We start from the raw sequence: 24,232 nt of genomic DNA, 5'->3' as shown, positions 1-24,232 counted from the left end.
AGGAAATTAATCCTTGACCGGCAGATCGTATAAGTGATTGAAGTTTTACAAAGGAGTGTCATACACACGAGCGAATTTAGCCTCATAAGAAGCCCTGGGAGGTAAGCCAGGCGCTTGCAGACCGCATGCAGGGCGGCCAGCAGGTGGCAGAGCCACCAGCGCCAGACCTGACATGGGAACCTGGTGTGGCAGGCTGGGAAAGGCTGCGAGAATTGTTCAATTAGAGTATATTTCCATGCGTCACTTTTAAACATATATATTTTTATTGATTTCAGAGAGAAAGGGAGAGGGAGAGAGAGAAACATCAATGATGAGAGAGAATCATTGATTGGCTGCCTCCTGCATGCCCCGCACTGGGGGTTGAGCCCGAAATCCAGGCACGTGTCCCGATCAGGAATTGAACCGTGACCTCCTGGTTCATAGGTCGATGATCCACCACTGAGCTATGTCGGCTGGGCCATGTCTTTTTTTTTTTTTTTTTTTTTTTTTTTTAGCAAGCACACCTATTGTGCTTTTAGAGAGATTGAAAATATCTTTATTTGACTTATCCACATGCAGTATTTATATCTGTTCTTTTTCCTCCAGAGAAGTAAGAAAACGTCTTTTTGATTCTTGCCATAGCTTCTCTTTGACATAACCCCGTCCATGATAAAGCTTTACTGCTGGCAGCCCCTGTTTTTCTTGTCTGTGGCTGTCAGCTCTCTAGTCACCATCTATCTTCCTTTGGTCCTCTACTCTCCTTCTTTTCTTTTTTACGTGAACATCTTTGGGGAAATATTTTTCAAGAGCCTTACAAATGCTAATTTCCCTGGACCTCCGTAATCTCATCCTTCTAAAAACCAGTCCAAGGAGAGAATTAATATTAGCCTAAAAGTGATGTAGACTCTGAGCACAAAGATGTTTGGCAGAGTGTTAGTTACAGGAGCAAGAACAGATGCGGCAATCCAAGTGTTCAACACCAGAGGGAGGGTAGCTACACTGTGATGGGCCCACTGAACAGAAATGTCATGCAGCCATTAAAATGACGGCTATGGAGAATACGTAAGAACAAGGAGAAAATGTTTTCAACACAATGTTAAGTGAGGACACACACCTGCTTCTACCATATAACAGCAATTTTCAACTTTTTCACCTCATGGCACACATAACCTAATTATTAAAATTCTACGGCACACCAAAAATACATTTTTTGCCAATCTGACAAAAAGATAGGTATAATTTTGATTCACTCACACCAGAAGGCTATTGTTGTGTTGCCTGTTGTCTTAAAAATTTTTTTAAAAATTTGACAAGCTAAGGGAAATGAGGCCAATGCCCCTAACTAAATAGTCAGATATTGTATGTTTTAAAAATTCTTGCAGCTCACTGGTTAACAATCGCTGCTGTATAATTATGGCTCTAAAACAAAAAACAAGAACAATGAAAAAACCTACAACAACCACCACCACCGAAAATGAACCCACCCCAAATCCATGAAATCTATAGGCTGAAAAAGAAACCTGAACAAATATTCCAAAGTGTTAAAACTCAGGATGTCATTGGTGGTTAATTTTTTTTAATTGATTTCAGAGAAAAAGGGAGAGAGAGAGAGAAATAGAAATATCAATGATGAGAGAGAATCATTGATCAGCTGCCTCCTGCACGCCCCCTACTGAGGATCAAGCCCGCAACCCAGGCATGTGCCCTTGACCGGAATCAAACCCGGGGCCCTTCAGTCCGCAGGCTGACGCTCTATCCACTGAGCCAAACCCGCTAGGGCGGTGGTTAAGTTTTCATGCTTTCAATTTTTCTGTCTTTTCCGAATCTACAGTGATGCATGTGTATAACGTCTGAAGAGAAAGATGACAAAGCCTTTGCGTGGCACTGTGGGGAGTGGTTAGGACTGTGGATTTAGGGAAGGACTTGGGCTTGATTCAGAGCCCGGTCACTTCCAGGGTTTGTGGGTAAGTCCTCTCAGTGTTAGTTTCTCGGGTGGAAATGGGGACACATCCTACTGAATGAACTGGACATGCTTGTTTGGGGTTAGCTTACGAAAAGTAATGGCACATGGTAAGGGCTTTAGATCTGTTGAAAACAACTGAATGACTTCTTACTCAAATGACACCTCACCTTCCAGGTATGAACAGATATTTGTTCATTCATCCACGTATATTTATGAAGTGTCTCCCATGTTTAAGAAATAGTGGTAAGGACGGTTTCTGTGTCACTAACATCAGCCTCATTTGACATAAGCTAAGGAGAGAAAACCCAAATGGGAGGATCAGGCTATGCAACTGAAAGAAGAAAAAGTGGAGTTAAGCCCAGCTGGCGTGGCTCAGTGGTTGAGCATTGACCTATGAACCAGGAGGTCACGATTTGATTCCTGGTCAGGGCACATGCCCGGGTTGTGGGCTCGATCCCCAGTGTGGGATCATGCAGGAGGCAGCCAATAACGATTCTCTCATCATTGATGTTTCTATCTCTCTCTCCCTCTCCCTTCCTGTCTGAAATCAATAAAAACATCTTTTTAAAAAGTGGAGCTAAATGAAAAAGAAAACCCTCTCTGTCAGGTTTTTAGAGCATTTATTTCATTTAACCTTCACGACAGCCTTTTGAAGTGGGAATGCTTTTCATTCTATGCTGACAGAAGAGGCCTGAGAGGTCAAGGCCCTTGTTTGAGCTGCCACAGCGGTGAGGGTGGCACTGGGATTCCATCCAGGCAGTGGGGTCGCTGGAGCACACGCTAAGTCACCTCCCACCTTACAACAGAGGGGCTCTCTATCCCTGGTCCTTCCCCACCACGGCAGGACACAGGGCCATCCTTCCAATCAGACTTTCCTCTGGGCCCTTCCACTTCCTGTAGTCCTTGCCCTGTGTCCTCTCTCTGAAGGGCATGACTTTATTGCTCTGGGGCAGTAAAGAACTTCTGGAGTTGGGGACTTACTAGTGAGCCTTGAGGGGGAGAAAGACAACTCGGAGCACATTCAGGTAGCGCATAGGGGAAGGATGGTTGGTCACTCTCGATGCAGTGCCTAGCAGCTGTAGAAAGTGACTGTGAATTTGAGTCATTACAGCCCCCCCTCAAGCCCTAAGCTGCTGAATTTATTGGCGTATGAAGTTATTAAATTTTCTCTAATTACCCTTTTTATACCTATAGATTCTGTACTGAGGTCACCTCTCTCCTTTCTAACACCTTGTGTTTTTCTCTTTTTTTTTTCTTGATCATTATAGCTACAGGTTTATTAATTTAATTAATCATCTCAAGAAATCTTTGGGCTTTCTTGTTTTTCTCTATTTTTATAATTCACTGATTTCCATTCTGATCTTAATTATTTCATTTCTTGTGTCTACTTTTGGTTTAATTTGCTCTTCTTTTTTGCTAGTTTCTTAATGTGCAAGCTGAGGTCATTGGTTTGAGACTTTCTTCTTTGCTTAATACAGGCATTTAATTCTATAAATTTCCTTTTTAGTACTGCTCCAGTAGCATCCACAAATTTTCATTTTTATTCAGCTCAAAATGCTTTTCAATCTGTCTCTTGGTTTCTCCTTTCACCTGTGGATTATTTGGAAGTATGTTATTTAGCTTCTGAATATTTGGGGATTTTCCAGATATCTTTCTGTGATTGATTTCTAATTTAATTCCATTATGATCAGAGAACATACTTTGCATAACTTGAACCCTTTTAACTGCACTAAAATTTGTTTTGTGGCCCAGAATATGTTCTATTTTGGCAACTGTCCTTTGCGTACTTGAAAAGAATGTTTATTTTGCCATTGTTGCAGGGAGTGCAAATGTCTATTAGGTCAACATGGTGGATAGCGTGGTTCAAATCTTCTATTTCCTTGCTGGTTTTCTGTCTACTGGTCCTAACATTTATTAAGAGAGAGGTTTAAAATCCCCAGCTATACTAGTAACTGTGGGTTTGTCTACTTTTCTTTGCAGTTCTATCAATTTTTTGCTTTATGTATTTTTGAAGCTTTGTATTAGGTGCATAAATATTTAGGATTTTCATGTCTTCATGATGAATTGGCCCTTTCATCATTATGTAATGGCCTTCTTTATCTGCGGTGATATTTTTGGCTCTGAAATCTACTTTGATATGAGTAGAACCATTACAACTTTCTTTTGGTTAGTCCAGGATGATATATATGTTTCCATCCTTTTCTTTGAACTCTGTATCTTTATATTTAAAATGCATGTTCTTGGTAGCCAGCACAGTGTTGGGACTTGCTTTTTTTATCCAGTCTGACAATCTGCCCTTTAATTGTCGCGCTGAAACCATTTTCGTTTTATGTGAATGTTGACGTGTTAGATTTAAGTCTACCGTGTTGCTACGTGTGGTCTGTTGGGTCTACTTGGTCTCCCTTCACCTTTCCCTCATTTTCTGCCTTTCAACACTCAGAACTCTTGAAAATGATCGTTTCATGTATTTTGACTTTTTTTTGGTGGTGGTTTTGTGTGAGAGGATAAACCCACTCTGTTAGTATATGTTGGCTAGAAGCAGGAGTCGGAGCCTCTGCAGCCACCACCAGTCCAAGCCATGTCAACACCAGGCTCACTTTCATACCAGGGGTTAAATGCTTGTCCCAGGTAAGAGCAGATTGGAATCAGGGATGCCTGGCTCCACCCTGTGTCTTTGTCTCTCTATCCAGAAACGAGTGATGGAGCCACTTCACAATCAAAGTACTTGCACAGTCATTACCAAATCTGATTCTCACAAGAGCCATGTGAGATAATAGGCATTATTAGCCCATTTGACAGGTAGGGAGTCTGAGGCCCAAAGAGTGTATAGTGAACTGCCCTGGCTACATGGAGAGCGAATGGCAGAGTCAGGACATTCACCAAGGCTCTGTCCTCCACTCCTGGCTGCATTTGCTGCTTCCTCTCCCCCTCATAGCAAAGCAGCAGGCAGGGAGCTCAGCTGTCATTCCCGATCGTAATGACAAATGGATTCCCCCGCTGGGAAGAGGACGAACAGTCTGGTCTCCTGCTAGAAAACATGTGGAAAAGCAGTGCCACAGGGAACGCAGTCCCAGGAGGGCCGCTGCGCTGCCCGGATGTGTGACACGCACCGTACGATCCTGTCTTTTGACCGTTGCCATGGTGTGTGGACATAATGGGAGTGTGTTTCCTTGGAAAATTTCTACAGTGACTCATCCTCATTTCTACTAGAAGCAATGGAAGAACTGGGTAAGCCTGGGGGAATAGCCAGAATAATAGCAATGTTTGCTACCTATCAGCTTTCTATCATTAAGCGGCTTCTTAAAAGCTTGTAAAATAAAGCAACATCAATCACTTTGAAGAGGAGTTGGCATTAGAAAGATGTGGAGCTCTGTCTGGCTGGTGTGGCTCAGTGGTTGAGCAACGACCTATGAACCAGGAGGTCAGGGTTTGATTCCCGGGCAGGTCACATGCCTGGATTGCAGGCTCAATCCCCAGTAGGGGGCATGCAGGAGGCAGCTGATCAATGATTCTCTCTCATCATTGATGTGTCTATTTCTCTCTCCCTCTTTCCTCCTCTCTGAAATCAATAAAAATATATTTTTTTTTTAAAAAAGAAAGAAAGATGTGGAGCTCTGAAATGGATCCTCTTTCATTGAAGGTCTTCTCTCCCATTGGTGACCAGGAATTCTGCCACGTAGCTGTTGGAGGCCCTGGCCTCTGGTGGCCTGTGAGCTCAGACCCAGGGTGGGATGGCGGAAAGAACACAGGCTTTGGAAGCTGCAAGGTCTGGGTCTGAATTCCGTCTCTCCACTTGCAAGCCTTAGCTTCCCCAGGTGTCAGATGGGCCCGGGAAAGCCCGTCTTGGAGGCAGTAGCGATGTGGCACTACTGGGCTAAGTAGCTAGGGAGGAGGCTGTCCTGGCTGGAGGCAGCAGGCCCCATCCTTACGAGAGCCTGTCAGACGCGGGGTCCAAACTATAAACCATGTTTGTAAATAGCTGCGTTATGCACACCCTTAAACATTTGCACAATGATAAATACACAAATTCATTCTTATTATAAATATTCCAGAAAAGTAAAAAGTCTCACGCACTCAATTCTGTCTCCCCCCCAACCCCCTCCCCACCCACCCAGCCGCTCTCAGTATGGCATGGTCCTCTCCAGTTCTCTGTGTGCTACTGGGCACATATGCGCATTTATAAACATATCGCTTAGTTTAGCGTGTGGGTATTTTGAACACAAATGGGACTGCACTGATTGCATTGTTCTGTAATTTGCTTTTTTTTTTTTTTTTAACTTACTAATATATCCTGGAGAATTCCCCCTAGGGACTTCCAGGTTTTCCTACCCTGGTTTACCTGTTGTAGGGGCGGTGGGGGATTCATGCGCATTTGCCCTCCTTTATTTAATCGTCCCCCATTGAACAATGAAGTTGTTTCTAAATGTTTGCTCTCACAAGCAGGGCTGCAGAAAAGATCTTTGTCCACGCTTCTTGGGGCACGTTTGTAAGTATTTCTCCAGAAGAGATTCCAAGAAGTGGAACGGCTAGATTGAAGCGAATGCCTGCTTTTGTATTTTAATGGGTCCTCCCACGTCCCCACCCAACGACTCTCTAGTCCAAAGGTGCTCCCAGTTTACACTCCCCTCAGCTGCCTCGTCTGCCCTTCTCCCGAGATGGAGGGCTTCTTTGCTGGGGTCTCGCCCCCCTTCTGTGTGTTCCTTTCGCAGTCCTCTCGGCTCTCCCTATAGCCTTGGCCCAATGCCATCTTCCTGGCCGTTGCCACCCAATTGAGACAAAGGTCCCACTTTAAGGATGCTGAGAGCTGTCTCAAAACATAAAGCAGATAAACCAGGGAGCGATGGCTCCCATTTCAGAATGACTTTTTGTTCCACAAAAGAATCTGCTGCAGGGTGTATTGCCATCCACGAACCAATACTGATTAAGTCTGCAATTCATTCATTCACTCATTCATTCATTCTCTGATTTACAGTGTTAGGCTCTGTGCTTGCTGTTTTGGAGTCCTCGCGGTCAAACCAAGGTCATACTTTCATTGCATAGAGCAAGATGTGCCAATAACTTATTAGGTAAACGTGTATTAATAATTGGCTGGCTGTTAAAAAGCTTTAAATGCTAAAAAAAAAGGAGAGATCTCAGTAGGTGAGAGACCACAGATGCGTGGGGGATAGAGCAGTCTAACAGATTAGCACTAAGACTTACTAGTGCCCAGCGGATGATGACTGGGGCTATCCAGCCAGTTTGTCACCCCAGAAACAATGCAGGGACTTCTCTATCCCTGGGCAACAGTTGTTTTCAAGTGTGAAGGAGAAGGAGGGAAATAGGAAAGAGATGCCTTTACCAGGCCCCCTTCCTGTGCCCTGGCCAAGGGAGTATGACAGTCAGCGGGACCATTCATACCGTCCCTCCTTCCCTCCCTTCCCTCCCTCCTTCCTTCCTTCTTTCCTTTTTCTTTCATATTAATATTTCTATAAGATTTGTTTGTAATTATTTAACCTTCCCAGTTGGCAGGGAAAAAAGATGAAACAGCTTTCCGCCTGCACATGGAAATGTCCTCTACAGATATATCTTGTCCCTTATTAAAAAATAAAACCCATCAGAATCCAAGGCCACCCTGTTCAGACTTCAGATAGCGAGCTGCTCATGAATCAAAAGATAATGTGGTACTAGGTAGCAGGACCCAACCAAAAAATGTTCTGATGGATTAACTTGTCTCCTGAGTAAGATAAAGTTGATGAGTGAATGGACATTAAGCCTCCTTTCTTCTTTTTAAAAAAAATATGTTTTTTTAAATTGATTTTTAGAGAGATAGGAAGGGAGAGGGTTAGAGAGATAGAAACATCAATGAGAAACATCATTGATTGGCTGCCTCCTGCACGCCCCCACTGGGGATCGAGCCCGCAATCTGGGCATGTGCCCCAATTGGGAATCGAACCAGTGACCTCTTGGTTCATGGGTTCACTCAACCACTGAGTCACACTGGACGGGCCGGGCTGGGCCTCCTCTCTTCTGCCTCCTGGGTTTGAGGAGGAAATAGCCACTGAGAGATAAACAACTGGCTTCGGATGTCAGAGCCGGTGCCTAGAGCAGCCGTGGGCAAACTACGGCCCGTGCGCCGGATCCGGCCCGTTTGAAATGAATAAAACTAAAAAAGAAAAAGACCGTACCCTTTTATGTAATGATGTTTACTTTGAATTTATATTAGTTCACACAAACACTCCATCCATGCTTTTGTTCCGGCCCTCCGGTCCAGTTTAAGAACCCATTGTGGCCCTCGAGTCAAAAAGTTTGCCCACCCCTGCCCTAGAGGGTCCAGGAGAAGTTCTGCCCTGATGGGTGCTGGTGAGTGTGGGCACCCCACATTGGACCAGAGTGGAGCTTCCCTATCAGTTAGTACAACTTACAGCTTAGCCCCCCCTCTTTTTTGCACTCAGTAAAGGGATTTTTTTTTTTTAGTTCCTAGTGGTAAAGACTGTTTAATTCAGTTACATCATATCTGAAGGCTAAGTAGAGCTTACACGAACTGTAAATTATTGAACTCAGCCCTCAGAGATCATTCTACAATATTCTATCCATCTATCTGTCTATCTAAGAATTGTAAGACTTAATATTTTCTCTTAAGAAATTTGCAGCATATGGGGCACATTACAAAGCCACATATAGCTCTTACTCTGTGATTCACTGATTGTCTGCCTTTCCTGCTCTAGACTGTGAGCTCTGAGAACCAGGTCAGTCCTGTTCACGGGTAACTCCCTCATGCCTAACACAGTGCCTGACACATAGTAGATGCTCAATAAATAAATGAGTCAGCAGGAAACGATCCAGGAATGGGGCAGGAAGGCTCCAGGCCTGTGTGTGGGGCAGTGTGGGAATCAGAGGGGGGCTGCTGAAAAGCAGTGGGATATAATCACTGGGAATGGCGATAACTGAAGTCAGGATGTGGAATTTGGGCTTTTTCTCTGGGTTGGGAAAGATACTAATGAGTCCCAAGCAGGAGCGTGACATGATAAATGAGGCTCTTTCTCTCTCTTTCATTTATTTATTCATTCCACTTAATACAATTTGTCAAGCATCTTCTATGTGTAGATGCTGAGATATAAAAAAACAGAAATAAGATAGGGTCATATCTTCACAGAGCCCACAATCTGGTAGGGAAGAAAGATAAATAAACAGATGGTCATCGTGTGTAAATTTTATGTGAGAGTCACACAGAATACTCTCGGGTGGCCTTCTGGAGGAGGTTGCGTTGGAGCTGAGTCTCCGAGGGCACGTGTGAATGAGATAGAGAATGGGTGGGAAGGGTGTTGTTGGCAAGGAGAGAGAGGGGAGGAGCTTGCGATGCTTGGGAATGACTGCACACCGTTCAGTAAGCCTGGTGCCTGCGTGGGAGGCCGGGAGCAGACAGAGATGAGGCAGAAAAGGAAGGCAGGAGCCAGAGCAGAAAGACCCACGGAGATATTCCTGGACTCCACCCTGTGGGTAAAGAGGGAGGGGATGCTCAGATATGTCTTTTAGGAAGAGCATGTTGATGCAGAGAATGGATTGGAGAAGGGCAAGATGGGCAGCAGGGAGATGAGCGAGGTGGCTGTTGTTCTTACCCAGGTGAAGAACCATGAAGGACTGAATTTAAGTAGTGCCCAGGGTGATATAATAATAATAGTTAGGGTGAGCCTATATAATAAAAGATTAATATGCTAAGTGTCCAATTGACCTGTTGGCCATTCAACCAATCAAAGCGTAATATGCTAATGATATGCTAAGGCCACTCAACTGCTGGCTATGATGTGCACCGTCCACCAGGGGGCAGATGCTCTAACCAGTAGGTTAGCTTGCTGCTGGGGTGTGGCTGATCAGGACTGAGACAGGCTGGATACACCCTGGAGCCCTCCCGTGGCCCCTCCCCAGCTGGCCAACCTCCCACATCTCTCTGCGGCCCCAATTGTGCACCGATGGGGTCCTTCGGCCTGGCCTGCACCCTCTCGCAATCCTGGATCCCTCAGGGGATATTGGAGAGCCAATTTCGGCCGGATCCTGCAGGCCATGCTGAGGGACCCCACTGGTGCACAAATTCGTGCACTGGGCCTCTAGTATAATAATAATAGCTAGCATTTACTGAGCACTTACTACATGCCAAGAGCTGTTCTACATGAATGCGTTAACTCACTGAGTCCTCTAGTCACCCACTGAATGTAACTGTCTTTATTCCTATTTTACAGGTGAGGAGAATGAGGCACAAGGTCACACACATCTAAAGAATGCAGATTTGTACTCAGGTTGTTTATGGGGTTGGGGAAGCAGCAATTCTAGGGTGCAGGTGTGGAATCACAGGAAGAGGATGAGCCCAGTTTAGACTGTTCCTTTGCGGTGCCCGTGGGACTCTGAGAGGAGGCGTTCGGCAGCACCTGCTAGAGCTCTGGAAAGAGATCTGGGCTGGGGGTAGCAACCTGAAAGTCACGGTCAAGGCCAAACTCATTCAAGGACAATGCAGACTGGGAGAGGCCAGAAACAGCATCTGGAGTGCCCATCCTCTCAGGGGTGAACAGGAAAAGAACTGCTTACGAAGAGGACTAAGAGGAGCAGGCAGAGAGGTGAGAAAAACCCAGAGCAGGGTGGAGAAGAGTGTCACAGGGAGGCGTGGTTACGTCCACATGCTGCCGAGAAACCCGGTGGGATGAAGCCTGAGAAGTGAGCAGCATCCTTATCAACAGAGATTGGGTTTAGTCATGAAGACTCCATGGGTGACCTTGACAAAGAAGAGTTTCAGTGGTGTGCTACAGGTGGGCTGGGACATGAAAGGAAGGTGAGGAGGTAGAGACCAGTAAGTCTAGAGAACTCTCTGGAGACTCTTTGTTGGAAGGAAAGGAGAGAGGAGGCAGGATAGAGCAATATACCTCCGTCTAAGACTTGAGCATATTGTATGTGGACGCCCTCCCCTTGGAAGGAAAGGAGAGAGGAGGCAGGATAGAGCAATACTACCTCCGTCTAAGACTTGAGCATATTGTATGTAGACGCCCCCCTTCCCTCACCCCCCACAGAGCTGAGCACATTGCCTTATCCTAGTCAATCACAGTTCTTCTCCTCCCTCCACCCCTCCTCACCATCCCTCCACCTTCATAAAAACAAGTTCTCATTGTGTAGGAAAAAATGGCGAAAACCCAACTATTGTTAAAACCATGTGGCGATCTGAAGATATTTCTACTTTGAGTGGTAACAAGTGAAGAAGCAGCTAAGCTAGTAGAGGCCTAATTGATTTCTATTTTCATCTGTTTATGGGAAACCATGTCCTCTGTTGATCATGGAGTGAATGGCCACACAGCGGGGTATTCGGCTTCCGACGCCTCCCTGTTGCTTTCTGGAGTAGTAGAGGCCTAATTGATTTCTATTTTCATCTGTTTACGGGAAACCATGTCCTTTGTTGATCATGGAGTGAATGGCCACACAACGGGGTATTCCGGCTTCCGATGCCTCCCTGGTGCTTTCTGGAACAGAGCTGGATGCTGCATATGGAGGAGGCTCCTGCTTTGGCAGTCTGAACGTTGCTCAAGGCATGTGTGACAAATTCTCTCCCCTGGCTTGAAAACTGGGAAAACCTCCATTTCTAAGGGGGCCCATGGAGACACTAATATTAAGGATCATGTAGTTGGGTGCCAGATTGACAATGAGCCTCTCTTGTGAAAGGCACTCAGGAAGATGTGTCAGGGAGCGTGAGGGGAGCTGCCCAAAGCAGGCAGGGGAGAGGCAGCTGGGCCTTTTTGTCTGAGGTGGGGGATACTGTTTCTTGTGGTGAGCCATGGAGCGATTCCCTCCAGATGTTGGAAATCTGGTCTAACCTATGTCAAAGGCAAAGGCATAGGGTTCTGCAGGGGCCAACTGGGCTCCGACATCCTGCCAATGACCTCATTGAGGCCAGCAGGACCCACGTGTTAGTGTCTGCCTTCATTTGCAGCCCTGACCAGGCCAGCGGGCAGCTGCTCGGTGCAGGGTATGGTGAGACGATGGGCTTTCTCATGGAACTTTGGATACAGCTCCAGTGAGGAACCAACCCGGAGTCCAGGCTGTGGAACTGCGATCCTTCTCATCCCAAAGGTTCCAGCTGGTAGTGGAAAGGGTTCTTGGTGAGAATGAGATACCTCTGGGTAGTTATTTCCAATCCTGAACCCCCAAGGTATGTCTGACACCCTCAAATATAAACCCAGGGCCATGTGTTCCAGAGAATGTCCTGAACGATGAAGCTGGTGGCCAACCAACAACCAGGATCTCCAGGTTCATTCGCAGGCCTACCAAGAAGCATGGGCAGGGTCAAGGTGTGGATTAAATATTTGATGAGCCCTGGCTGGGTGACTCAATTGGTTGGAGCTTCATCCCATACACCAAATGGTTTCAAGTTTGATTCCTGGTCAGGGTACATACCTAGGTTGTAGGTTCGATTCCCAGTCAGGGTGTGTATGGGAGCAACAGATCAATATTTCTCTCACATCAATGTTTCTCTCTCTCTCTCTCTTTCTTTCTCTCTCTCTCTCCTTCCCTCCCTCCCTCCCTTCCTCACCCCCTTCCTCTCTCTCTAAAATCAATAAACAACATATCCTCAGGTGAAGATTAAAAAATTTGATGAATACATGGATAAACATTTAGAAAACAAGAATCTCCACCCGGGTATTTGAACAGGGGGTTGGCGAGAGATGATAAATCTTTTGACATCAAATCACAATTGGGAGTCCCACCAGTGTTAGCAATCTTCTTAAACTTGGGGCAGAGTCTGACTGGTAATGTCAACACCGAAGACTGTATTGTGCTCTTACCACGTGACGGCCTCAGATTTGCACTTGCCCAGATAGTCACTTACCCGTCTAATTCTTCCCACATCCCAAAGTTCTGTCCTGGCCTTCGTGTCTGCTCCACCTACTCTCCTGTACACAGATGGCTTCCAGATCTACTATATCTCTAGCCCCAACTCCTTTCATAAGCTCTTGGTTTGATTAGGGTCTCTAAGTGTGCAGCCAGAAAGGATACAGATATCACCATCCATCACAGGCAGGCTTAACAGCCTCAGGGAGATGGAGGGCCCTCAGGGCAGATTCTAGTGGGCGTTTTGGCAGGGGAGGGTGGTGGAGACAGGGAGAGCGCTACAGTGCAGCATCTGAGTGCTTTTTGAGCATAGAGTGCAGATTGGAGCATTCGAGTGCGTTTATTGTTTCAACAACGCACATTTCCCGAGCTCACATATAAGCAAGGCACTGGGTATGTGCAATCTGACAGACACAAGCCTTGCTCTCAGGGAGCTGTCAGTCTCTAGTGAGACAAGGCTGAGGGAGGTTAAAGCAGCAAGTTCCTAAGAGGCAGGTGTAAGGAGCAGTGATGCGTAAGGGAAAGCAAGTCCTTTAAGGAGAGTTTTGTGTCTCTTAGAAGCCCACTTCAGCCCGTGAGCTCTCCAAGGCTGGGCCAGGTCTTGCCCGTCTTCATATTCCCTGCACAGCCGTTGCTCAGTGAGCATTTGCAGAAGGAATAAATGAAGGCACAACGTGTTGTAAGGAGCTCCTTGGATGGAGGGGAAGGTCTTCTTAGGGATCATGCTCTTTGAACAGTATTTGGAAATAGGAAGAGACCTTTGCCAGGCAGACAAGACAAATAAGGGGTTCTGGGCAGAAGGAACAGTGGGTGCAAATGCACCCAGGCAGACACCCAAGGGCGTGGGGTATTTGGTGGATGGGTCTCCGTTCTGGAATGTAGGGTACACGATGGTCAACCACAGGCAGATAATGCGGCTTAAAGGGGGCATGGGGCCAATGGAAGAGGGTCTCAGAAGCCATTCTAAAGGGCTGGCATTTTGGAAATTAGAGTAAACCCGGGAGTGTAAGGGTTTTAGGCAGGGTAGCGATGTGACCACTATGTAGGGGCTGAAGAATGGGCACCAACAAGGAGCATGCCCAGAGCCTCCCTTCTAATGTCAGGGCTGCTATTTACTCCAGCTCCTGCGGAGCAGGGAGCAGGTGCCAAACTCCCAGGTGACAGCTGTGTGCTCGAGGGACACAGGCAGGGCTCCCAGGCTGTTCATGCTGGAGGCCCTTTGAAGTCACTTAACCCAGTCCTCCCATTCTATGGATGGGAAACCTGAGGCCCAGGGTTGTAGTCTGGCTTTCTCCCCACAGACGGACCTGGCTCAAAGCTGAGCCTTGCTACTCCCCTGGCCATGTGACCTCAAGCGAGCTACTTAACTATGTTTCTGTCATCTGGACCGTGGAGGTAACACTATCCCCCTTTCGGGGTTGTGGGACTAAATAAGATAACGCACGACAAGTGTCTCCGCAGCTTAGTGCCTGGCAGGCAGTGTGTGCTCCGTTAGCAGTAACTTTTTGTCTACTCTCCGGGGTTCTGCTTCTGCTCCCAGCTCACTATCCCAATGCCTGTCTCCGGGGGAGTTGGTTCTGGGGTCTCGCAGGGGCTTCTGTAGTGGCTGAGCTAGTCGGGGAGGGACGGGAACATTTCTCAGGTTGCCCACAAAGGCAGAGGCATACTTTGGCTTAATTGGGGTTAGGGCAAACACTGAGTTTAAAAAGGCAATTTGGTCTGGATTACAGAAGAAAATGAGAACATACTGAAAGGAGTGCGTGTGTGATTTTGCATGGGTGGGATGAGTTTCCCATGTGGAAGGACTTTTCCATTTGCATAAAGCTCATGGCAGGGTTCCTTTAAGTCACTGGTTCCTCCTACGGCTCTCACTCAGGAGTCAGTTTCCCTAGCACGATTCACAGCAGCTTTCCAGGGGAGAACTTTCTGCTCCCCACAGTCTTCTCACCCCTCCTGACCTCCTTTCAGAGTCCCTTGAACTTTGACCTCAAACAAGGGAATCCTGGAATGGGATCCATGTAGACCCCATAGACTGTGGGATGCACCGTGATCTTTTGTGCCACCAAGAAAGAAAAAGCACTGCCGATGGGACCTGTGAGATGCAGCTCATTGGGGAACAAGTCCTGGTTTCAGAAATGTTACAACATGAAAAAACAGGCATCTTAGAAGCAATGAAACACAGTGTTTGAGCATCAAGGTCAGCTGGGTAGGCTAGGCCAGTACTCATGGCAGGATGGAAATGTACAAAGGGGGGCCGACCCCCAAATTACACTTGGCTTCCCATTATTTAATTACTGTCTTTTCTTTATGAGAAAAAACACGACTACAAAGGCTCTATGAGGACAGACCCTGGTTCTACTGTGTTCACTGTGGTGTCCCCATCACTTCACGCATAATAGGTGCTCAACAAATATTTGCTGAATGAGAAGCCAAGCAAAGCCACATTATACAACACAAGGAAAAACCCAGAAAAGAAAATAAATCATTCATCATCGCCCCACTGTGGGTCTTTTGGCTTCTTTCCTTCAAGTCTTATTTCCTATGAATACGCTCTTTCATATACATGTAAACATAACAGATTATCAGATTTAGCTCCGGGATGTGTTTTTGTATTTCTCTATTAATATGAATGAAATGATCAAATGAGATGATGCGGAAATGCTTTGAAGGCTGTAAAATGTTTAACGAAATATATTAGTATTAGTTATAATTACCATGGCGATATGGATCTGAATGAGGCTGATTTTCTGCGAATATACTTCAAAGCAAATAACGAATTTGCCCTCCGAAGCTGGGAATGTGTCTGCTCCCACCCACTGTGGGGAGTCCCTCTGCTTAAGACCAGGGAGAGAAAGCAACGGAAGGATTTGTGGAAGTCATCAGCTCCACCTTCCCACCCAGCCCAGACATTTCCTTTTACTTATTTATTTATTTACTTATTATTTTTTAATTTATTGAATTGATTGGGGTGACATTGTTCAACACGAACATATAGGTTTCATGGGTGGATTTCTACATTACAAGATCTGTATAGAAATGTTTTCAGTGTCACTGATGCAGGGGAAGTGGGGATGGGGGAGGGATATGTGCATCTCTCAGGCCAAAGAAATGGCTATCTGCAAAGAGCTTCCTTCTCTCTGACCTTTGACCTTCGCTAGTGGCCAGGCAGAGTGACCCTGTGGGTTCAGAGAATGCTACTCGCCTGCCCTCATGCTGATAGCAATGTGGACAGAGACGTCAGCCCAGGTAAGTCACTCACGACAGGTGTGGCAGTTACAGTGAATAGCCCACAAAGTCCGATTTACCCTGGGAAACGGGTCAGAAACTCACCTTTAGAGTTAAAGAATCATGCACACAATGAGTCATTGTCTAAGCCACGTCTGGGTCTCTGAAGGGAGGAGAGCTTGCTCACATAACAGGCAGAAGGAAGGACTGACCAAGATTCTCCCCTGGACCAAACTCTAGCCTCAAGGTTGGCCTACAAAGACCCGAACAAACACTACCATGGTCTCTGACAGCTCAGAGCTACATCCTGAGGCCGAGCCTAGCCCCCTGCCCCCTTAGAGTCCCCGCCCGAGAAAACTCAAAGCTGCCCAAAGAATTGACTATTTGTTCCTGCCAACCCCTGAAGATGGGCCTCTGTCTCCCCGTGTGTACGGGAGGGTGGGGGCCTAACTTGGATGCATGCCAGCTGGACACTCAGGCGTGTTTCAAGTGGACCGATCTCTCCTCCACACTCTCTGTAATGTTTCACTTCCCTGACTGCCATAGTCACCTCTGGACAAATCGAAGTTGAGTTCAGTTCATGCCGAACCCTCTTTCTAGTTGCAATGAGTGCGCTACTGGTTCAAGTCTGCCCTTGGCGCTTTGACAAGGGTCCAGCTTGGCAGTACTCAGAGGCGGGTTGTCACACCTCGGCTCATCTCTTGGGCTCTGGTGCACCCAGACTGCCCGTGCATCTGCACGCCTCGACTTGTTAATCTGCATTTTTACTCTTAATTTTTTGTTGTTGTTGTTAATCCTCGCTCAAGGATATTTTTTTACATTGATTTTTAGAGATTAGGAGTCAGGGGGGGAGAGAGAAACATTGATGTGAGAGAGACACATTGATTGGTTGCCTCCCACACTCGCCCTGACTGGGGCCAGAAATTGAACCTGCAACCCAGGTACATGCCCTTGACTGGGAATCGAACACTTTGATGCATGGGGCCATGTTCTAATCATTGAACACACTGGCCAGGACTCTCACTCTTTTAAAAAATTCTTTCAATTACTGTTGACAGCCAATATTATATTAGTTTCAGGTGTACAGCACAGAGGTTAGACATTTATATAACTTATGAAGCGATCACCCCCAATAAGTCTGGTACCCACCTGGCACCACATATAGTTATTACAATAGCATTGACTGTATTCCCTAGGCTGTACTTTACATCACCGAGGCCATTTTTCTGACTCAAATCCTCAGCCCTAAACGTGGCTCCCTGCTGTCTGGTTCATGCCCGCCTTCTTTGTCCTTAAGGGGGAGGTTTCCTAGGGACTCAGCTCACTCCCCACCTCGCGCACGCCCTCACACACTCCATTTCTGCTCCCATCACCCGTCTCAGTCCCTGGGCCTGGAAGGCCGGGCCAACTCCCAGCCTCCTCTGCCCCGGCCTCAAAGCTGCCGCCCACCCCCTCTGTGCTGCAATGGAGGCTGGACTTGGCCTTCAGCAACTGCCCAGGCATTAAGTACACCTGAATCCTACACCATCAATTTCCCCCCAGAGATTCAGAACTATAGCTCGCTTACAGATTTCAACCCAGTTTCTAAGACAGAATACTGTTTCATAAAATGGCTAAAGAACTCTGCTCAGTACTACATAAGAGACAACATTTGAGGTACATTTTAAAAACAAGCTGAACCTGTAAGTTCTACGTGCACCTCTTTGCTGATCACTCCTTCATGTTCTCCTGGATTCTCCCTTTCTGACTCACGACAGCGGTGTCCCCACCACTCACTGCCCTCACTCCTTGCCCCAGGCCTCCCAGGGCGAACTGCCTCATCTGATCTGGTTTAGGACTTCCACTCTCCCGCTTTTATTGCAGGCACACCAGGGACAAGAGAAAGAAAGAGTCCCTGCAACTCTCCGCAGTCCTGCTTCCCGACTGAGAATTTGTGAACTTCCCGAGACACTTCCCTTAAAATGGAATTGAGAATTTCCCTTCGAAGATGTGAAACCCATGTCAGACATGAGGCTGCCCAGTCCTCGCTCCGCTGACATGCAGGGTGGATGCAGCAGTCCTGGTTGGCTGGGAGGGGCCCTCCCCTGGCACTAAATCCAGAGAGCAGGCAGGAGCCCATGCGAGAGGCTTCCTTCCACTTAATTCTATTACGAGAGTGACACCCCATTCCTTCACCTTTGTGTAGGCAATTTTGAATTATATTAAACACAGTGATGCAACATACCAAATCCTGGTTAGCAGTTTCTCAGATCATCTACTGTTCAATTCTATTACGAGAGTGACACCCCATTCCTTCACCTTCGTGTAGGCAATTTTGAATTATATTAATACAAGTGATGCAACATACCAAATCCTGGTTAGCAGTTTCGCAGATCATCTACTGTTCCCCCACCCCTCTCCCAATATTCCCCCCACCCAGAATGGTTGGGTATAAAAAAAAAACCCAACCAATTCAGTGAAAAAGACAATAAGCTGGGTTTCCTTCACACCCACTTTTGGGAACTGACATGTGGTTCCTGAGGATTGGGTCACGAAGTTTAGCCGACACCTTCTCCACTTTCAGGGGGAGTCCCTTTACCGAGCCCAACTGTCCTCCAGCCTCCTGGTGGATTCAGAACCTTCCAGAAGTGGGAATCCCATTTCTCTTCCTCCTCACCCCTCTGCAGGCGGCCTGAGAGGAGGAGGACCCCTGACCGAGGGAACCCAGGAACTTACCCTCTGCTCCTGCGTGGCCACGAAAGTCTGGAACCCTGGTGCCACCCCAAAGCCCAGCTCTTGGATGAAAGGCGGCTCAGACTGACTGTGGATCTGAACTTTCACTCCTGCTTCAAACGTCGTTTCCTCTGGAAGAACAAAATGGGACAGAGCCATGGGTCAGAAACAACAGGTTGCTATGGAGCCCTGAGACTGACACACTCAAAGGGACACTAGAGAGGCCATGTGGCCGGCAGACTAAAAGCCCTCAAAGTTGACCCCCTCCTTATTCCTGGAAACTGTCAATAGGTTACCTTCCCTGGCACAGGGACAGTGCAGAGACGATGAATTAGGGATCTTGAGGTGGGAGACTATCCGGGACTCTCTGAGGGTTCCAGTGTGATCACAGGGCCCTTGTAAGAGGGAGGCAGGAGGAGCAGAGTCAGAGAGAGAATGGGAACACGCTGTGCTACTGGCTCTGAAGATGGAGGGAGGAGCCGCAAGCCAAGGGATGTAGGCAGCTTCCAGAAGCTGGAAAAGGGAAGGGATTTTCCCTGCAGCCTCCAGAAGGAACGCAGCCCTGCCAACACCTAGATGCTAGCCTAGAGAAATCCCTTCTGAACTTCTGGCTTCCGGAACTGTCAGACAATACATTTATATTGTTTGAAGCCCAGAAATCCGCATTTCTGGAAATTCTGCTATGGTGTGTTTGAGGCCAAACACATTTGGGCAAGCAGTGATCTAGTCCAGAGAGGGCAACTGACTTGCCCAAGGTCACACAGTGAGCCAAGAGCAGGGCAGGGCTAGAAGCCAGGTCACCTGACTTACAATCCACCACTCTTTTTACCCCCTGTGGTGTGGTTTATTTCATGCCAGCAGGTGCCCTGCTTCATGGCTCTGGGGTTCTGAGTGAGCGCTGAAGAAAGGCAACAGGCCTTCACTGTCATACTCCTTCCAGCTCAGCGCCTGGAATGGAGCAGAGCTCAGTAATGGTTGAATGCAGCAAATGAGTGAGGAAGTGTCCTCGGCTGAGTCTACTGTTTTCTGCCCTTGGACCAGCTATGAGCCTGCTCAGGGTCTGACTGGACACTGGGAAACACCACACCACACGCTGCCCAGCGACAGGCTCCCTCTCATGTCTCAGCCTTGGGAGGTCTCACCTGCTGAGATGCAGGTGGGCCGCTCACCAAACAACAACAGTGGCGACAACAGTAGCAGTAGCCGGGACTACCCAGACAACTTTTGGGTCCCCATGCCAAATGAAAATGCGGGGCCCCTTCCTAAAACGTCACTGGGTGTTAAGACAGCCGTAGCAGAACATGAAACCCTTCTGAGCATGGGGACCTGTGACTATATGGGTCGCACATCCAGGAAGCCAGCCCCGCAATAACCCGATTGGTGCTGGACCGAAGTATTCACATTCTCACATTCCTCTCACCACTAAATGATTCAACACGGAGCTGGCCCAGTGCGGTGAAGGATTTGTTTACACATCAGGAATACCAGGATTCAAAGCCCCAGGGAGCGAGCGAGAGCACAGACAACGGGGAAGTTACTACACACACAGTGCTAGGAACCCTGGTTAATTGGGACCAGGCTGACACCCAGACAGCTTAACATGAAAGATGATGTTGAATTAGGAGGAGGGCGGTGGAGCTTGTTCAACCTGCAGAGGCTGGGCCTCTCTTTCATTTTTCAGGAGCGTGGCCACGGTGGCAGGAGGCGAGGTCTACCTGCGGTGTTTTCTGCTCATGCAGAGAGGCGAGGGCTCTGCGGGGGGAGATGGGGCCCGATGGGCAGAATGCATAATAGGGCAGGGGAAGTACATCTCAATAAAAGAAGCTTAAATCTTTCATCTTTGCAAATTACAGGAAACACGCCGAGGAAATAAACACTGGGGAGAAGTGGGAAGGGAAGCTGCTTGGAAAATCCGGAGAAATTTTCTAGGCTGAGTCAGGGTGGTGCCTGATACAGAGCAATTTTATGCTGGACGAGGCTGGCTTTGTGACAGTGGCTGGGATGGCCAGCTTGGAAGGAGAAGGTGGGGAGGGAGGCCGGCTGTGTGGTGGTGGGCATTTGTGAAGGATTGCTTCCGTTTGTCCGTCCCCTGGCCAGTCCTCTCCACAGTGCTCTCCCTGGAAGCCGCCTTGGCAGAGACTGTCCTGATGGGCTCCCTGACCCTCTGCTCTGGTTGGGTTCAGTCACTGGTGGCCCAGGTAGGAGACTGGAGTGTGTGTGTGTGTGTGTGTGTTAGAGAGAGAGAGAGAGAGAGAGAGAGAGAGAGAGAGAGAGAGAGAGAGAGAGAGAGAGAGAGAGAGAGAGAGAGAGAGAGAGAGAGAGAGAGAGAGAGAGAGAGAGAGAGAGAGAGAGAGAGAGAGAGAGAGAGAGAGAGAGAGAGAGAGAGAGAGAGAGAGAGAGAGAGAGAGAGAGAGAGAGAGAGAGAGAGAGGAAAATAAAGGGCAGGCCCAGGCCTGGGGTCTATGATTCATGGATGCATGGAATTTTGGAGCTCGGAGAGCCCTTGGCACTTTTTAAATTCAACTAATCTCTCATCTTTCAGGTGAGAACACTGAGGCTCACAGAGAAGACAGTGGCCACTGGCCACATGACAAGTGGGGGCTGAGCAGAGCCCAGGAGCCAGGTCCCTTGACCCCTGACCCTCCTTGCCCTTTGCCAGTTGGCTAGAAGAGGCAGTGGTCCCGACGACAAACCAATAAGGCTCCAAGCTGGACAGGGACGGAGGAGGCAGAGTAGTTGAATTTATATTGGGCTTAGCAGCCTGTGCTCTCTCATCTCCGAGTTCAGGGCACTGCTCACTGAGCATGTGGCAGCGACAATGATAGGGACCCAGGCCCCAGCCCTAGCCCTTGAGTGTCCTTACGGGAAGGGTCTGCCACACGCTGCTCGAGTGGTCAACCAGGGGCCCATCTTGGTCCCTCATGCTCTCTGGGCTCTTACAGAGAAACCCAAGCGAGCTAAGGTGGGGCCTGGGAGGAGGACCAAGGAAATATGGGCTCTGAGAGCGCAGCTCTGGGTTTGGTTCACAGCCCACTGCAGAACAGCTGTGTGACTTCGGACACATTATACTGCCTCTCTGTCCTCTTTGCTAACATGAAGGTGTGCTATCTCTCTGTTTTCAGCTCTAAAATTCTGTGAGCTGGGGGTCATGCACCAGTCTCCGAACCTCACTGCCTCTCATTTGAATTTCCCGAAAAAGAGATTTCTGAACAAAAGACATGCTGTTCAGCACTCACATCAGTTCAGAAGAGGCTGAATTTTCTAAAGGCCACCAAAGAATCCACACATCGCTGCCTGGCTCAAACTGGGCGATGTGTGTCCTGTCCTCCCTGTCCACCCCTCCCCTGCCAGACAGGCCTAGGTAAGCAGCTTGCCTAGGTAAGAACACCCGGACCCGGCACAGGGATGGGCGTGCTCACGCTTGATTGCCCACAGGTGCCATTTAGACGCCAGGGGAGCTTCTGGAAGAAATAAAATCAACATCGTGTCCCCATGCTGGATGGGATGCAATTATGTCTGTTCCGGGCAGCAGCTCGGTGTGGCTGAGTGTTGGCACCAACAGCTCCTGATCCAGATGTTATCAAATGGCTACGGAAGTTGGCTGAGGGCTGCAAACCCCAGCCCCTCCTGCAGAGCCTCAAAGCACACTGGCATTTTAAAGGCCTTAGGACACGCTGCAGCAGAAACATGCTACCCTCCGTTATACCAAGTGCTGCCCAAGGCAACCCTTTTTGTTTTGTTTTAATTTTCTTTAAAATATTTTTTAAATTGATTTCAGAGCGGAAGGGAGAGAGAGAGAGATATTAACATCAATGAAGAGAGAGGATCATTGATCGGCTGCCTCCTGCAGGCCCCCTACTTGGGATCGAGCCCGCAACCCGGGCATGTGCCCTGACTGGGAATTGAACTGTGACCTCCTGGTTCAAAGGTTGATGCCCACCCACTGGGGCCAGGCTCTGTTTTAATTTTTAAGCAACACTAGCTCTTGGTGGAAAGAGTCAAGGGCCAAATCAAAAGCTATGGATGGAAGCCGAGTTCCAATACTTCCAATGATAGCCATGGGGTCGTGGGAGAGTCATTCAGCGTCCAGAGGCTTGCTTACCACATCTGTTAAATGGGCTACTCTGTTAAATGAAGAACTGCTCTATGTCCTAAGAGTGTATGTGTAAGGACCAGAAGATAGAATGCAGGGGAAGTACCTTATATACTGCAGAGGGATGAACTCGTGTTGGGGAAGGGGGACAGTTGATGTCAGGACTTAGCTATATAACAGAGAAGAGTGGCTACACGTAACACACGCCTCTTAAATAGAATATTTATAAAACATACATTAGTGTAGGCAACCCGGGTGGAGTTGGGTCTGCTCTCATTACGGAAAGATTTATTCCAAGGATTCTTTAAATGAGTTTTCCTGGTGCATTCAGGCTCAGAGATTATAAATTACTTGTGAAGAAGGCTGATAAGTCCGGGTGGACGACTGGCATGCAGGAGACACCACCCTTGAAAAGCCGCCAGGGAGAGCCCTGTCTCTGAAATTATAGGGGAAGTTGGTGGATGATTAAGATTCTATTCATAAAAATCCTGTTCACACACACCGGTGGCGGGAATAAGGTATAAATAACCAGATGGCCGAACAGATCGTGTAGATAGATTGCGATGTGATTATAGAATTCAAAACCATTCAAAGCATTACCGAACTCACAGCGACTTCTTGTTACTATTTTCTCAGTCAATGAATATAGAGAAGCATGGCAGTGTTTGTGCGGAGGTGACGTGGGAGAAATATCCAGATGTTAAAAAGTCATTTGTATTTCCAAGGGGTGGAAACAGTGGTCCAGCTCAGAGCTTCCCATGCTAGAATGTGAGCCACCTGGAGACCATTGGTTACAGTGCAGATTCTGGGTGGGGCCTGAGAGTCTGCATTTCTGACAAGCTCCCAGGGGACAACGATGCTGCTGGTTGGAGGACCACATTCCGGGTAGAAGGACTCACAGGAGAACATCTGTGTGTTAGCAGAACCCACTAGGGCCATGGTGATCTGGCCTCTGCCCACCTTGGCAGCCCTGGGGCCCAGCCTGAGATCCAGCCACTGCAGGATGCCCTGGGATGTTCTTGGCCTTCACTCCTGACTCCCCTCCCTCTCCCTGGCATCTTACCTGCCATGGCCTACACCTTCTTTAATTCCCACCACTGCCTAGCCACCTGGGAAAGAGGCCTGAGACTAAGAGCAAAGGTCGTCTCCCCTCTGAAGCCTCCCCCGAGATACCCTTTCCTCCCTTTCAGAACCTACTGTCCCCTCCTTTGTGCTCCATCTATCCTCTGTCATAGCACTTGGTGACATTTAATTGTTCACATGTCCCCTGACCAGACTGCGAATGCCTGGCACTCCTTAGGCACTTTACATGAGGGCTACTGGACCAATGAATATCCATCTGCTACATAAATGGAGCCTCAACATGGTCCCTAGATGGTGAACAATTTGAAAGCCTGGCCTGGGCCTTTTTATCTGTA

The 24,232-nt window shown here is 47.9% G+C and overlaps 1 protein-coding gene across 1 annotated transcript in view; it reads right to left on the bottom strand.

The window, feature by feature from the left end:
* ASIC2 (acid sensing (proton gated) ion channel 2) overlaps positions 1-24,232 on the bottom strand; it is an 845,339-nt gene that overhangs the window by 36,058 nt on the left and 785,049 nt on the right. The window contains exon 3 of the mRNA XM_005877621.2: positions 18,725-18,852. Coding sequence (XP_005877683.1) covers positions 18,725-18,852 — 128 coding nt within the window. The remainder of the gene's footprint in view (positions 1-18,724; positions 18,853-24,232) is intronic.

This window comes from Myotis brandtii, unplaced genomic scaffold (assembly GCF_000412655.1).
Source record: "Myotis brandtii unplaced genomic scaffold, ASM41265v1 scaffold523, whole genome shotgun sequence".
NCBI classification, from domain to species: Eukaryota; Metazoa; Chordata; class Mammalia; order Chiroptera; family Vespertilionidae; genus Myotis; species Myotis brandtii.
Note: the sequence above shows the minus strand (reverse complement) of the source record. Positions and strands in the feature narration are given on the sequence as shown.